The sequence below is a fragment of the Mizuhopecten yessoensis genome, unplaced genomic scaffold (assembly GCF_002113885.1).
Source record: "Mizuhopecten yessoensis strain PY_sf001 unplaced genomic scaffold, ASM211388v2 scaffold6211, whole genome shotgun sequence".
In the NCBI taxonomy this organism is placed as follows: Eukaryota; Metazoa; Mollusca; class Bivalvia; order Pectinida; family Pectinidae; genus Mizuhopecten; species Mizuhopecten yessoensis.
Genome location: NW_018406436.1, coordinates 1199248 through 1215095, shown reverse-complemented (window position 1 = coordinate 1215095; position 15848 = coordinate 1199248). Strand labels below are relative to the sequence as shown.

General features: G+C 36.4%; 1 protein-coding gene across 2 annotated transcripts; it reads right to left on the bottom strand.

Annotated features, from left to right (window-relative positions):
* Window positions 1-6931: 6931 nt before the first annotated feature.
* LOC110451829 lies at window positions 6932-15174 on the bottom strand. 2 transcript variants are annotated; one of them, XM_021500039.1, is made up of 3 exons: window positions 14293-15174; window positions 10224-10443; window positions 6932-8842 (listed from the first exon to the last, which is right to left on the bottom strand). In XM_021500039.1, exons 2-3 carry the CDS (start codon window positions 10360-10362, stop codon window positions 8151-8153), a joined length of 831 nt encoding a protein of 276 aa, XP_021355714.1. In that variant the 5' UTR covers window positions 10363-10443; window positions 14293-15174; the 3' UTR covers window positions 6932-8150. The 2 variants fall into 2 exon arrangements, with proteins under 2 accessions (XP_021355714.1, XP_021355713.1); XM_021500038.1 differs by having other exon boundaries at window positions 14779-15174.
* Window positions 15175-15848: the final 674 nt, after the last annotated feature.

Sequence of the window (15848 nt, the reverse complement as noted above, 5' to 3'; positions counted from 1 at the left end):
CGTATCTGGTTTTATTTGTGACAGACTTGTTTTGTATATGGGTGTTATCAAAGTTATTTTTATACACCACATTGGTAGGAATATGTGATATGATTTTTCACTGACATAAGTATACATTTAAAGCTATTTTTAGTATCATCCGATACCTTTTTACGAGTAGGGATAAGTGGCCTTAGCTATACACTGCATAAGAGCTGACTGCAATGAGTCGACAACAATGTCATGTGTTGGTTACTATGGTTACCAGAATAATGTCCCTATGTGGGAAGCTCTATTCATCTCTAATGGTCACTCCATAGTGGTGTCAGTATGGACACTTAACTCATTCACCCCTGAAATTTCATAATGAACTAATCCAACCTTTGAATTTGAGGGGTTCAAATGTGTCTTCAGGAGTGAACGAGTTAAAGATCATTAAGACGGTGCTGTCTGTTTTTCTATTACGCCAAGAAATTGTCCCAATTAATATTCCCATACAATGTGTGAATTAAGTCACTTAATTAATATTGTGAAATGTTTGGTTTGATACTGGAATCTATCGTAAACATATGCAGCTTTTGTATAAATAATAAATGAACGTTACAGACTGATCACTCAAAAAGTACCTGCGCATTACACACAAGTTCACACAATACACGATTATTTACGGTAGCAGGACGTAATTCTGGTTGAACTTTATCGAATACCAAGCCTAAGCAAATAACATATTTTGATTGTATGTGTATTTGCTTATATTAATTTGTATATAATTATTCAAAGAAGTATAAGTAATATTCCATTAAATGTAAATCCTTTTTTTAGCTTATCAATGATATGAAATATTCATACTGTTTTACATAATACCTTGAACATTTTGTCCTGAATTTTATTTGTTGTTGTTATTCATCTGGTTTATCTGGGAACTTAATGTTTAATGCTTTATATGTTGTTAGTTGCCTTAGTCTTACCGACATATTACAGTTCATACACAAAATAGAATTCCTTTAATCAGTTATAGTTTTAAAGCAAAGACCGATACCTCCTTGTCTAGATTCCATACTGTCTTATACTTCTTCTTTATACAAAAAAATGTCAACAATTCTAAAATTGCCTAGTTTGTATGATATATGATAGGTTTAGTCGATCTGTAGGCAGCTTTTTGCCTAGTTTCTATAATATGTCATAGTTTTAATTGATGTAGGCAAGATTTACATGTATACTTGCCGAGATTCTACAGTTATTCCAATGTCTACAGTGCAATTTCACATTTCGTACCATAGTTAGCAGCAATAATCTAACGTTACATTACAATGATAATGTTCATTGGTATCACTTGGAACTCTACATATCAAACCCGTAACATTTTGTATGATTTATAAGTAAACTAGTCATACAGATGGTGCCAAAATTTTGATAGAAATCCGTTGTTGATAATGATATATTTTCGGAGAGAATATATATGTAGTAAATATTTTTGTTGTTTTATATAATAGTGCATATTGACGAATTGTTCTCAATTCTTTACTCTTCATCAGTCTATTAACTACAGTATCAACAGTACATACTTTAGACGATTTGGATGTCCACATTTTTGGCTCCTAGCATCACTGACGAGTCCTAGAAGGACAAAACCGTTGTATGATGCAGTGTAATTCATTTTTGACATACTATGTATACATGTTTACCCAATTCTAAAGGTGCAATCACCTGTGTGTGTGTTAGATAATTGATAATAATTGGAGGTTCTTATATACCGCTTTATCACAACCTAGTTCGTAGGTCGTCTCATAGCGGTTAACAAAATATTATCCGTGGTTATAGGGCCTTTGCAACCAGCCAATATCTTTCTCAACTCCCTGGGGAGCATACAGCTGGTGCTGCCATTTCGGCACTCACAGCTATCATTCAACAATTCTAGCACTACCCAACCACATACTCATTTACAGCTAAGTAGATTGGAACAAGCGATGAAGTATCTTGCTCAAAAATACAACACAGTGCGGTGCCGTGGCTTGAACCCACGACCCCGGCGTCCTACCACTAGACTACCGTGCCTCCTAGATAACAAATTTAAACATCTTTTAAGTCAAAGCTACCTTGATTATCCACAATATACAATGACACATGGAAAGCTGACTAACTTTGATAACATTGCCATTAACCTATTACTTTGAATATAATGAAGCTATTGAATTTTGTCTTTCGTTAATCTGTTTCACTCTCAAAACAAGAGTCCTATTAGACTGACGAAAAGGGATGTTCAAACAAATAATGTAATATCATGGGTCAAGTTTCGTTTAGCTTGAATAGCTTGGCAGACATCTCATAAATAGGAATTGAGATCCAGAATAACGATATGCTGTCGCTTCCGTCTTTCAGTTTTGTTTTAATATCATTTAATAGTTACAGAATTTCATTTGCTACACAGTAACACCTGATGCGTTTTGATCAGTTGGTATATATGAAGCTACACTTTAGACAAACGTGCATTTGACGCCTTATTAAGATAGCTAATTTGATTTACCTTTTACTCTTGAAAAGTAGTTTTGTATTCCGAACGGGATTGTTGCCAAAAAAAGAAGCACTCAAACACCTCTTTTCTTTTCTTAAATGTTTTGACAGAAATCATTTTGATTCACAGTAAATAGAAATGAAAGATTTAACACTACATATGTACATTATATTTAATTGTTTTTTTCTGCATATGTTTTATATTATAGATAATCATTGCCAAACTGTTGATATTGAGAAAGACTTGATTCATGGCTTACACAAGCAGTAGAAAAAATATTATAGAAATAGTAAGCACATACACGTATGCAATTCATTGTTTTTTTCTATTCAGATTTAAATATGTGTCCGTATTTCACAGAGAAAACACAGGTGAAGTTCTAGTCCTTACTGTTTCCCCTTCTAGTATAAAAAGTAACATTATAATTATATACAGCTTCTAGTCCGAACCCTCACAGCAAGCAAGTTTTTTAGATTGTAAAACAGACCATTTGTCCACATACCTTTGGTAGTAGTGTTGATATTTCTCAGTCCGTGAGGTCTAAAGTCAAATTATATTCAAACGAACTTGTATAATCGTTATATATATATATCATAAAATTATGTCAACTCTACAAAATTTGTCAATCATGTTATCAATAAACAATTTAAACACATATTACAATTGACTAAACATGTTTTACAATGAATATAACAATTAAAAATATAATATCATATGTGTTATAACAATATGAATATAGTTTTGTTATACATGATTGTATATATTGATGTTAGTTCATCCTATCATATCAATGTGATGTCTGTATTGTTATATTATTATTGTTAATGTTAGCATTAAGGTTATACTTCTATTGGAATAAAGAGTGATGATTTGTATATAGTTTAACAGTTCCTTGTTGGTTTTATTGTCCAATGATGTATAAGTAAGATTAATATTGCTACCTGTTGGTTCCCATCCTTATTGTTATATTTTGTAAACACTGTTTACAATGTTCGAAAAATGGCAAATCAGTTAACTAATATCAAAACAAACAGAACTGATGATTAAATAAGATAATGGGTTTTAATGGTTTTAAACTCATTAAGTGACGTAAATATATATAGCAACGAAGGAAAAAAAACAAGTTTAATCAAAACCGTAACTAGAAATAACAAGAGGCCCAATGGGCCTGCATTGCTCACCTGGTATTAATCTCACACTTGTAATCTTAAAAGTGGACTAAAATACAGCTACAGGCAAGTATCAGTGTTTGATTCACAAGAACGTATTAAAAGATTTAAACAAGAAGCATGTGTCCTTGAATGTCGAACAAGGACATAAGGTTGAAAGTGGGTCAAGGTCATTCATTTGAACAAACTTGGTAGCCCTTCATCCCAGCATGCTACAAGCCCAATATCAGTACCCTTGGCCTTTTGGTTATTGAGAAGAGGTCATTTGAAGATTTTAAGACATCTGACCCCTGTGACATTGAAAGTTGGTCAAGGTCATTCATCCCTGCGAGCTACAGGCCCAATATCAGTACCCTGGGCCTTTTGGTTATTAAGAAGGAGTGGTTTGAAGATTTTAAGACATTTGACCCCTGTGACCTTCAAAATTGGTTAAGGTCATTCATTTGAATAAACTTGGTAGCCCTTCATCACAGCATGCTACAGGCCCAATATCAGTACCCTTGGCCTTTTGGTTATTGAGAAGAAGTTGTTTGAAGATTTTAAGACATTTGACCCCTATGACCTTCACAGTTGGTCAAGGTCATTCATTTGAACAAACTTGGTAGCCCTTCATCACAGCATGCTACTGGCCAAAAATAGCATCATCCTAGGGTTATCGGTTATTGAGAAGAAGTTGTTTAAAGGTTTTTAACATGTTTGACCCCTGTGACCTTGAATATAAATAAAAGTCATTCATTTGAACAAACTTAGTAGCCCTTCATCCTAGCATGTTACTTGCCCAATATCATTATCCTAGGCCTCTTAGTTATTGAGAAGTTGTTTAAAGATTTATTAAGACAATTGACCCCTGTGACCTTGAAAATAGATGAAGTTCATTCATTTGAACAAACTTGGTAGCCCTTCATCCCAGCATGCTACTTGCCAAATATCATCATCCTGCAACTTTTTGTTATTCAGAAGTTGTTTAAAGTTTTTAACATATTTGACCCCTGTGACCTTGAAAATAGGTGGTCATTTATTTTAACAAACTTGTTAACCCTTCATCCCAGTTTGCTTTTGGCCAAATATCATCATCATAGGCCTTTTGGTTATTGAGAAGAAGTTGTTTAAAGTAAAATATTGACGCCGGACGGACGCCACACCATGGCATAAGCTCACTCGGCCCTTCAGGCCAGGTGAGCTAAAAATCAACAAAACTAAAGCAATACAAGGACTATGAGGGGGGAAACACAGCGACTATTTAAAAAGTACAAGGGAATAAGACCATTGCTCATATTCGTGAAACCGGTCTCATGCTCAAGCATGGATTCTGTGCTCAACCCAGCTTTTATGTAACTCGCTTAAATCATGTCAAACAATCAAAGAAAGTCAAATTTAAACATTGGAATCAGTATTCGTCTTTAAGTCTACTCAGTTTTTTTCCAAATGATTAACAAAACAAGATATTCAAATCATTTATAACCGGAACAAGAAATGAGGCTTGAGCACAAAATCCATGCTTGAGCACGAGAATGGTTTCATGAATACGGGGCCCGATGTTCCAGATGTCTTCTGCTTCATCGACTCTACCCGCTTCAAAGTGAAGTCACGTCCTCAAAGTGAAATCACCTCCTCAGAGTCAAGTCACATCCTCAAAGAAAAGTCACGTCCTCAAAGTAAAATCATGTCCTCAAAGTGAAGTCACTTCCTCAAAGTGAAATCACCTCTTCAAAGTCAAGTCATGTCCTCAAAGTCAAGTCATGTCCTCAAAGTGAAATCAAGTCCTCAAAGTCAAGTCATGTCCCGTGAAGTAAAGTCGCCTCCTCAATGCATATCTCGTCCTCAAAGTAAAATCACGTCCTTTTAGTGAAGTCAGTCCTCAATGTCAATTCACATCCTCAATTCAAGTCACATCTTCAAAGTGAAGTAACATCCTCAAAGTGAAATCATGTCCTCAAAGTGAAGTAACGTCCTCAAAGTAAAGTCGCGTCTTAAAGTGAAGTCACGTTCTGTGAAGTGAAGCCACTTCCTCAAAGTGAAGTTGTGTCCTCAAAGTGAAGTCGCATCTCAAAGTGACGTCCTCAAAGTCATGTCACATCCTCAAAGTCAAGTCACGTCCTCAAAGTGAGAACTGGGATAGTGACAACGAAACAAGGCACAGTAATTAGCAAAACCAAGAACATCCACATTCAAATCTCACAAGGAAAAAGACATTTCTGAGAAGAATCTCTTTGTATTCATCTCTCGAAACCCCTTGTGATTTGATTCGTCCACCAGTATTCGACATCTATCACAGAGAGAGTGATATTCGGTTCAGTGTAGTAATACACTAATCAGTGTCAAGGTACTGCATTACAAACATCTAAATAGGTCTCGTGTCTACAATTTTTAAATTTAATTTGCATTAACAACAAATTACAAACATCGCTATCTCCCCCGTCGCAGCCAGTCTCTTCATTTTGTTCATTTCAACCCGACATCATTTTGGTTGGTCACATGTTAGTCGTACCAACGCAGACTTCATCTCGTTTGGCCCACCAGAAGGACATATCAACGCCAACATCATCTAGCAAGGTCAACAACAGAATGGTCACATTATCTTGACTTGTTTGGTATTAACGTTGACACTTGAATCAAGCATGCTCGGTAACACCTTTGATAGTTGAGTTGAGTATCAACTATGTCTACACAAAATCAATTCTTGAAGAAGATGCATTCATACCCGAATTTTTGTGAATGATTGCATTAAAATACATATGTGGCTTCACAAACAACGCTTCATTTCTCAGATGTACATATCAATTACCAATTCATGCATATTTTGCCTTTTACCAGTTTACAAACTATAATCAAAAGTATTCTAAGGTTTATTTTATTTTCTATTTTTGTATTCAATTTTATATTCAATTTTTTTCCAACATCAACATATGACTTTAACAGCAATTGATTATTACAAAGCATACTCTGGAATATTAATACATGTTTAATTCTTTATCTTCACACCCCAGTGTTTTGCATAGTTTTCACAATTGTAAATCGTGGACGCTTACCCTTCCGGAACACCTGGTCTGATTCTCCTTGTACTTTCCTAAGGTCTCCATGGAAACCTTTATTTTGTTTATATCTTCCCTAGTTTTGTCGATTTTGAGTTCAAATTATGGTTTTGATGACACTTAAAGATGTATTTTGTTTTAGAGAATATATATGAAACTATTTATGACAGTGCGAAACCTTGAGTTAAGGTACACTGACCAAGCAGTTTTTATTATGAATTCAAATAGGGACACAACAACTCGCACAATCTGTGTGTCTCAACAAGGGAGTCTGCTTTATTCGTGTAGGTGCACATTCCACATATGATAGCATAAATGATGTTTAAACAAAACACATAATGTACATCGCGTGGAACTATTAATTAATTAATCGTCAAGGAAATCTGCTTTATTTCTGAAATTGCACCTTCCACATGTGATTGCATTTATAGATGTTCAAACAAAACACACATAATGTACATCGCCTGGACCTATTTATAAATATTCTTTAGCCAACAATGACGGCGGAAAGGGAAGGTGTTGATGTAATTTATTCCCAACCCGAGTCAATTTCTCTTCAAGATATGGACCTGCATGACCAAGAAGAATCTATCAGAACTAATACACAACAAGATCACCCATATCAATGTACTCCTGAGTGTCTGGGTTGCCTTTGCTAATTATTTGTTTATCGCCATGTATGTTACTATAACTATGTCATGCACACTTTTTCGTTTAATCTTCCTTTTGCGCTCATGTGCATTGCCTCAACGAATCTGTTAACATTATTAACAAGCTGTTTTATATTTTCAACTAGACCCACATCAAACAACTGAACCTGAAAGATATATTTATTAAAGGCCTATCCCAGCTACAGGTCAAATTTAAATGCTGTAAGCTAACTAAGTCAAATGATGTAAGCTAGTTATAGGTCAAACGATGTAAGCTAGCTTTAGGTCAAATGATGTATTGTAAGCTAGGTATAGGTCAAATGATGTAAGCTAGCTATAGGTCAAATGATGTAAGTTAGGTATAGGTCAAATGATGTAAGATGGTTCAAGGTCAAATGATGTAAGCTAGGTATAAGTTTACCTATGTAAGCTAGTTATAAGTCAAATAATGTAATTAAGCTAGCTATAGGTCAAATGATGGCATTTAGCTAGCAATAAGTACAATAGGCTCAATGGCCTTAACGGTCACCCGAGTCAATTTAATTCTTAAGCAGAAGAAGAAATTTGGAAAGTATGCCAAGTTATAATCATTTCCACACAAAATAATATGAAATATAAACCAAAGTATTGTTTCCCTGTAAACTATAGTTAACTTTACCTTCTTCCCAGGGTCAAGGGAATGAATGACCCTGGGGTTATGAGAATTACAGTTTTGACAAAATCCATTCATCAGTTCTTATGAAGACAAAATTGTTAAAACTTGACATAAGAAAGGATGACAACGGATAAAATGTGTTTTGAGTTACAGTCACTTACAATTCAGGTGATCGAAAAAGTTCTTTCTAGGTTTGGCTGTAGGGTTAAGAAATGTCCACATCAATGCACCTGATGTTGGTGAAACAAAATTTCCTTTTGTTGTGGCCTTTTTGTAATAATCCAGGCGCCCCTTCAGTTCCTGATGTAAACCTGACTTGTCAAGATCTACCACATTATGCAATTTTTTCTGAGTAAAAGTAACGAAATTTAAGAAAAGCCAAATGACAACTATGGTCATGACATTCAGCTGGTCTGACATCTCACCTGGACACCACAACTCCAGATGTTCCTGTATGTGTAGTAAGTAATCGTTTTCAGAGTCATACAGACAAATAGTAACATGTTCTGATGTGGTTCCAAAAGTTGGAATCAAGAAATGGGATAGTGCTGTGCTATTCATGTTAACTTGAGCAAATCCATTTGTTATAGCTTCGGCCAAGATTTGTTTCATGACTTTTTGATCGAGGAGAATATTGTCATGTTTCTTTGCAGTTTTTTCCTTAACACAGATCCCACAACTGTCCATCTTTCTTTGTTTACTTCTAGGCTCGTCTTCGTTGGAATCTTCACCTGAATCATCAGTTTCGCCCTCGTCATCCTTGTCTGTAAGTTCCTGTAGAAAGGCCACAGCAATTGTATGGTTCAAGAGGATATCGACTCTGCCATGCCATGTTCCCAGTGACCCTGTTTAAAATATATGGCCAAGGTTATCAGATTTGGTTGAAAAGAAAAAGTAGTATTTGAAAGATTTATAATAAATTCCCTAACTACACCCTCTGCCCCCACCCTCTTTTTATATACTATTGAGTCCCCTTCACCCTACAATGCTCAAGACCAAATTGGAGAAAATCCCTCGACCACAGGTATTTGCCTTGAAAAATAGGACGGAGAAATACTATACACATAATATACTGAACAGTCACTGAACCTCAAAAAAAGACATCTCTGAAGTTGGTTGGTTTCCAGCTTCCTAATTTCAGAAACATCCAATGTAAATTTAAAACACATACATCATCATTAGATAAATACCTATTCTTTAAGGGGGAGCTACAAGCCATATGGCATATCCACATGCACAACCAACTTACCTGAATCATATACCAAAATGTAATAGAACATAAAGGGCATTTATAGACAATAATAATTGAAAAACAAAACTTACAATTCTTCAAGAGCATACTCAAATTTATTGGATGGTTGCATCCCTATCATACACAAGCCAAGTCCTAAAATTCCACTACTTTATTTTTTAATTGCTTCAATCCATAGTCTATGAAAACCTAAAAAGAATCTCACTGAAAATCTATTCACAGTAAAATACTCAGTTTTTGACCAATCCTCTTGAAAGTTGGTAGGCTTTATCGTCTTGACATATGGTTGGGTTTTCCTAATCGTAAATTGTATTTGAAAATTTCTAAAAGAGTTATTGTTTTTTTCATTTTAATCTTGTGCAGAGAATTTCTCCCTCAGGTTTTGACAGACCTTTTTGAAACTTGCTTGGCTTTATCATCACAACTAATTTTGACATGTTTAACCTTGAAAGAAGGGTAAAGGTCAAATTTGTTTGAAAACTTTGTCAGGCTTCATCACAGCAAACTACTGGCCAAATACCATGATCCTAGGTAATTAAAATCTTCATCAGAAGTCATTTGAAGTTTTGACTTATTTGACCCCTGTGATCTTGAAAGTAGGTCAAGGTCAAATTTGTTCACAAACTGTGTTGAGCTTCATCCAAGCAAGCTACTGGCCAAATACCATGATCACAAGTATTTCCATTCTTCAGAAGAAGTTGTTTGCAGATTGAAGAACCGATTATTTCACTGATTATCCTATCGGAAAGAGTATCCGATTCCAACCGATCTTCAGTTGCAGTTTTTGAAACAATTACCCAACACTGGTACGAACATGTAACACGGACCACTCTACCACCTAACTGTGCCAAGGAAACTCATACCATGCATTAAGCATATATTATCCCATTATGGTTATTGGTTGGTGACCTCAACTGTTTCCTTTTATATCACTATATAAAGTGATAGTAATGTCACAACATTTATTATCTTACCTAATGAAGTATTTCCTTCACAAATCCTGGCCTTACAGCCACAGTCGCATTGTTTTGGTATTTGCTTTGCATATTTATCGACCTCATACTTCTTCCCTGGTACCAGCTGGGAAAACAGGTGATGGGCCAAGGCAACCATAATATTTGTCCCTTTACTTCCATTTGTTGGAGCCAACGTTGTGGTCAGTTTCTGTATTGCCTTTTCATGTTTTTTTCTTTTCTGAAAAAGGAGCATAAGTAAATAAGAGACCTAAAGGGCCTGCATCGCTCACCTGATATTAATCTCACAATTGTTACCTTAAAAGTGAACTAAAATAAAGCTACAGGCAAAATATCAGTGTCTTGACTTAGTCATTCAAAAGAACCTGTTAAACGATTTATACTTATTTGACCCCTGCAACATTGAAAGTTAAACATGGGCATTAAGTTGAACAAACGTTATAGCCCTTCATCCCAGAATGCAAATTGCCAAATATCACCACCCTATTTTTTGTTGATTAAGAATAAGTCATTTAAAATTTTAAAGATTTCAACATATTTGACCCCTGTGACCTTGAATATGGACAAAGGTCATATATTTGAACAAAACTTGGTAGCCATACATTCCCACATGCTCCTGGCAAAATATTATCACCCTGGGCCTTCTGGTTATTCATCAGAAGTTGTTTGAAAGTTTTTTAAGATAATTGACACATGTGACCTTGAATGTAAGCCAAGGTCATGCATTTGAACAAACTTGGTAGCCCTTCATGCCAGTATGTGATTGGCCAAACTTTATCATTCAGAAGGAGTAGTCCTTCCTCACAGCATGCTACTGGACAAATACGATCACCCTAGGCCTCTTTGTTATTGAAAACAACGGACGGACGACACACCATGGCATAAGGTCACTTGGCCCTTCGGGCCAGGTGAGCTAAATGTACTATCATAGACATCTTTCAAGTTTTGTATTATGGATTAATAGACAGTAGCGCTAGCCTATGCCAAGAGTATCAACTTCAAACATTACAATTAAAACGCATAATTAATTACCTTGTGTAAAAAACATGTTTTTGTGCAATATTACAGTGGCAGTGTGAAAGGATGCGTAAAAGGTCCCCCAATACAAAATATTCCATATTTGTATACATGAAACTAATTTAGCCTGAGTTTCCTCTGGCTCTGACACCAGACTTAGATATTTGGACAGAAATAATATAATATGTCTGGTCAGGGTAGTAACTAGTCAACCAAGAATGATATATTCCGTTTTTCGGTCGAATCAGTACAATTTGTTGATTAGTCGACCCCCTGACCTACAAAAATCGACCCCCTGACCTACAAAAATCAACCCCCTGACCTACAAAAATGGCGTTTGCGCAGGTGGGAAATTATGAACGATTGTAAATTGAGGACTCTTCTCACAGAATTTAGCAGCTGTTGGAGATAAGAAGAGCAGATTTGGATCAATAAATAATTCATTTATCGATATATTTGAGGTATGTGTTGTGTCATAGTCAATTTTTGTCGGCACATCAAAACTCACTTTATGATTGACATGAACGGCACTTGTAACGTGACACACACTGTTCTGTAGCCTAATGTGTTGATCCTCAACACTCAGTAACCTGGAGTGGGTGACGGCCCCCGACATCCCCAGGTGACTTTAATCCTTTTCACTTGAGCGACACCAGTCACCCGCGGAGCATTTGAGTACAAATTCACCTGGCGAGTACTATGGCAAGCCAAGTTGTCATTTATTCATGGAGCAATGTTGATCCATTACTTCACCAAATTATATAAGATATCTTATATATTATATAAGATTTATCATATATTGTATAAGATTTCTTATATATTATATAAGATATCTTATACAAGAAGCCCAGAGGGCCTGTATCGTTCACCTGGATATCTAAGCAATCATGGCAAAATATTCTCCAAATGAGATCCAAGGGAATATGCCAGACCCCAAGGCCAATCCAGGATCAATTCTAATATCATGACTGCATTCGTCTCTTTTTGCCCAACATTTGTATTTATCGTTTTGTGGTGGGGATCTCAACCATTTCTAAGTTATGACCCAAGGGTTAAGTCTGCAAAGGTGGGGCAGACCCTGAGATCAATTCTAATATCATGACTGCATTCGTCTCTTTATGCCCAACAATTGTATATATAGTTTTGGGGTGGGGATCTCAACTGTTTCAAAGTTATGTCCAGGGACTAGTTCCCCAAGGGTGGGGCCAGACCCCATGGCCATCCTGGAGGCAACTGTGCATTCTTCTCTTCATACTCAGCAATTGTATATATGGTGATACAGTGGGGATCTCAACCATTTCCAAGTGCTAAACTTATTTTGGCCCCACTCCTTAGCCCGGGGGTTCAGCCCCCCCATTTGTACAATTTTGAATCTCCACCACCTAGGGATGCTTCCAGTCAAATATGGTTGATATCCATCTCTTAGTTCCAGAGAAGATGCTTAAAGCAATATAGCCAAATTGCCCCCTTTTGGCCCCGCCCATCAGCCCCCTGGGGGGTCAGCCCCACCATTTGTACAATTTGGAATCCCCACCACCTAGGGATGCTTCCAGTCAAATATGGTTGATGTCCATCTCTTAGTTCCAGAGAACAAGTCGCTTAAGGCAATATAGCCAAATTGCCTGCTTTTGGCCCAGCCCCTCAGCCCCCTGGGGGGTCAGCCCCACCATTTATACAATTTTGAATCCCCATCACCTAGGGATGCTTCCAGTCAAATATGGTTGATATCCATTTCTTAGTTCCAGAGAAGTCGCTTAAAGCAATATAGCCAAATTGCCCCCTTTTGGACCCGCCCCTCAGCCCCCTGGGGGGTCAGCCCCACCATTTGTACAATTTGGAATCCCCACCACCTAGGAATGCTTCCAGTCAAATATGGTTGATATCCATCTCTTAGTTCCAAAGAAGAAGTCGCTTAAAGCAATATAGCCAAATTGCCCCCTTTTGGCCCAGCTTCTCAGCCCCCTTGGGGGTCAGCCCCACCATTTGTACAATTTTGAATCCCTACCACCTAGGAATGCTTCCAGTCAAATTAAGTTAAATTCCAATCAGTGGTTAAGAAGAAGAAGTCGTTTAAAGAAATTGTTGACGATATCTTATAAACTTAATAAGATATCTTATATACTTTTCTTTATAAGATATCTTTTAAACAAAATTAAATAAGATATCCTATATAATTCGGTTATAAGATATCTTATAAAGAACGATATTTGAAATTGAGATAATAAACCCTCCCCCACAGCACTCGATCGTTACCTATCGATAACCAAGGGGATCCGAGAGGATTTGATCGAAAATGGCAGCCTCAGTACTACTATCCATGTCCCCAAAGGACCAACGTCCTGACTATGCAGAGTTCATCTTTGACGCAATATGCACGTTTCCATGAATCGCCTTCTATGAAGCATTTTCTCACTTAGGCCAGTTTGTTATCTATGGCGTCGTTCTCTTTCTAGCTTGCGAATGGATAACGCACACGGAAATGCATTCATAGCGACAAACACTCAGAATGTCAAGGGTGTTCCCATGAATAAATGAAAGGGTTGTATGTTAGATTTGCTTCCTGTATGCTTAATATGTCCATCCTCTTTAAATTAAGTTATTATTAACTGAGAATCGCATTTTATCGGGGTTCTTGCACAAATTACTCGACAATCAATCTGTTGTTTCTTGTTGTTTATTACATCATTTGCAAAATCCCTAAAATAATATAAAAACACTAGTTGTACAATACAGACACATATTAGACATATTGCTAATCGAGCACACCGAACATTAACTTTTACAATACATAACGCAAACAATGGAATATTTAAAAGGACGAGAACACAATTCTATGACTTCTATAAAAGATGACCTAACCAGTTTAACGAAATATGGAATTAGGGTATCGTTACATACAAATATAAATTATGGAACATTCTCAGTATAGAATGTAACTTATATTTTACTTTTACTCGCAACTAATTTAAACAAAAGAATGCATGTAAGTCTTAAATAATAATTTACCCAATAATACTAAATTAATTAAATATACATTCTGTAAATGACTTACCCTGCAGTGCTGAGGATATTTTTAGATGAATTATCAATCGAGCATACCACGACCATCGATGATAAATAAACTTCAGGCAATAAATGTAGGTCCGACCCCTTGTACTTCTCTAGGTGTAAATTTTTAAAGTGCCCAAGTGAAGAAAGAGAGAGAAAAGAGGGGGGAAAAAAAAAGCGTTGCATTGCACATGCATGTTCAAAGTGGTCAGTCCGGTCACCAAAAGAATACAACACATAACATCACTGTGTTACACACATATATATACTTATACAATGTGCATAACACTGGCCATAATAACAAGTATCCGGAAAGCGAAAGTACAGGTTACGTGATACAGCGGCACGAACGGAAAAGCCAACTCACTTAAACAAATTTCGAGGATAAAGTATTTATTTTCTTTCACATCCAAATAATTAAATTGAAGCCAAAAGATATGATACTTATTACAACAGGGTGCAACATTATGTTAACCTGTTAATAACCTACCACGCAGGAATTCCAACAACGTCATGAATGCGTGTACAGAGTCGGTGTATTTCTCGATGGCTTTAACTCCATCTGTTACAAAATCTTGAAGAACAGATACATTAAGAATGTCTTTCAAGAAAACCAGTCCACACGTTGGAACTCCGCCTGCATAATTGTTTTGAATTGCCTCCCGAACTTCGTCAATTTGTTGAAGATAGATCGATGCATCGCTGAACGTTGTCCCCTCCCCAGCATTACTAGCTTTTATCATCAAGTTATAGAATCCATGCCGGAAATCATTTGTAGTGACAACCCATGTCAAAACTTGTTTTGCAATTGCCTCCTCTTCAGAGCCTATATAGTCATTTAGGCATCTCCTTAATAGGTTTGAATTTGGAGTGTTTGTAGCCATTTTCTGACGTCATGCATTGCGCATGCTCGGGGGGTTGGGGTAAAACTTGTGAGCCGTTCCAGGCCCCGAGACCGGATAAACTTGAAATCTTCGATATTTATTTCTGAAATTATTTCCTGAATATGAAAAAAAAATGAACAAGGGTACCGAAAGACGGTACATAATACGCCTGTTATATATTAATTGAGTTAAATGGTAACTGGTGCAAAGGAGAATTTTTTAATTTATCAGTGAAAAACAAATGGGTATCCCCCGTAAATTAAAATATACTCTTAACCAGAGACATATAAAGCCATAGTATATATACGTCTCTGTCTTAACCGATGTATACTAAATGAAGTATATATATAGATCCTACATTCTTCCAAAATCTAGACTATTGCTTATGGGATGGTTGTTCTCGTGCCGAGATATATTAGAGAAGTTACAACTGGAGGCTGGACGTATTGGTCAAGTTGGTTTACCTTCCTACACTAGTAGACGATCTATACTTTACCAAACAGGATGGGAATCTTTATCTCAGCGGAGATCCCGTCATAAACTTCAATTATTACTCCTAATTATATCAACACTCTACTCCCTCTTCTTGTATCAGAAAATTCACAACACAATTTTAGAAACTCTGACCTTTATAACCTGCCTAACAATGGACGTGAGTCATACAACATGTCTTTCT

What these genes read in the sequence shown, in the direction of transcription:
- LOC110451829 (XM_021500039.1), bottom strand. Translation starts at nt 10,362, where the DNA reads ATGGTTGCCTTGGCCCATCACCTGTTTTCCCAGCTGGTACCAGGGAAG. An exon ending in TGAAGGAAATACTTCATTAG is followed by an intron (nt 8,843 to 10,223) that starts GTAAGATAATAA and finishes TATTTTAAACAG; the next exon opens with GGTCACTGGGAACATGGCAT.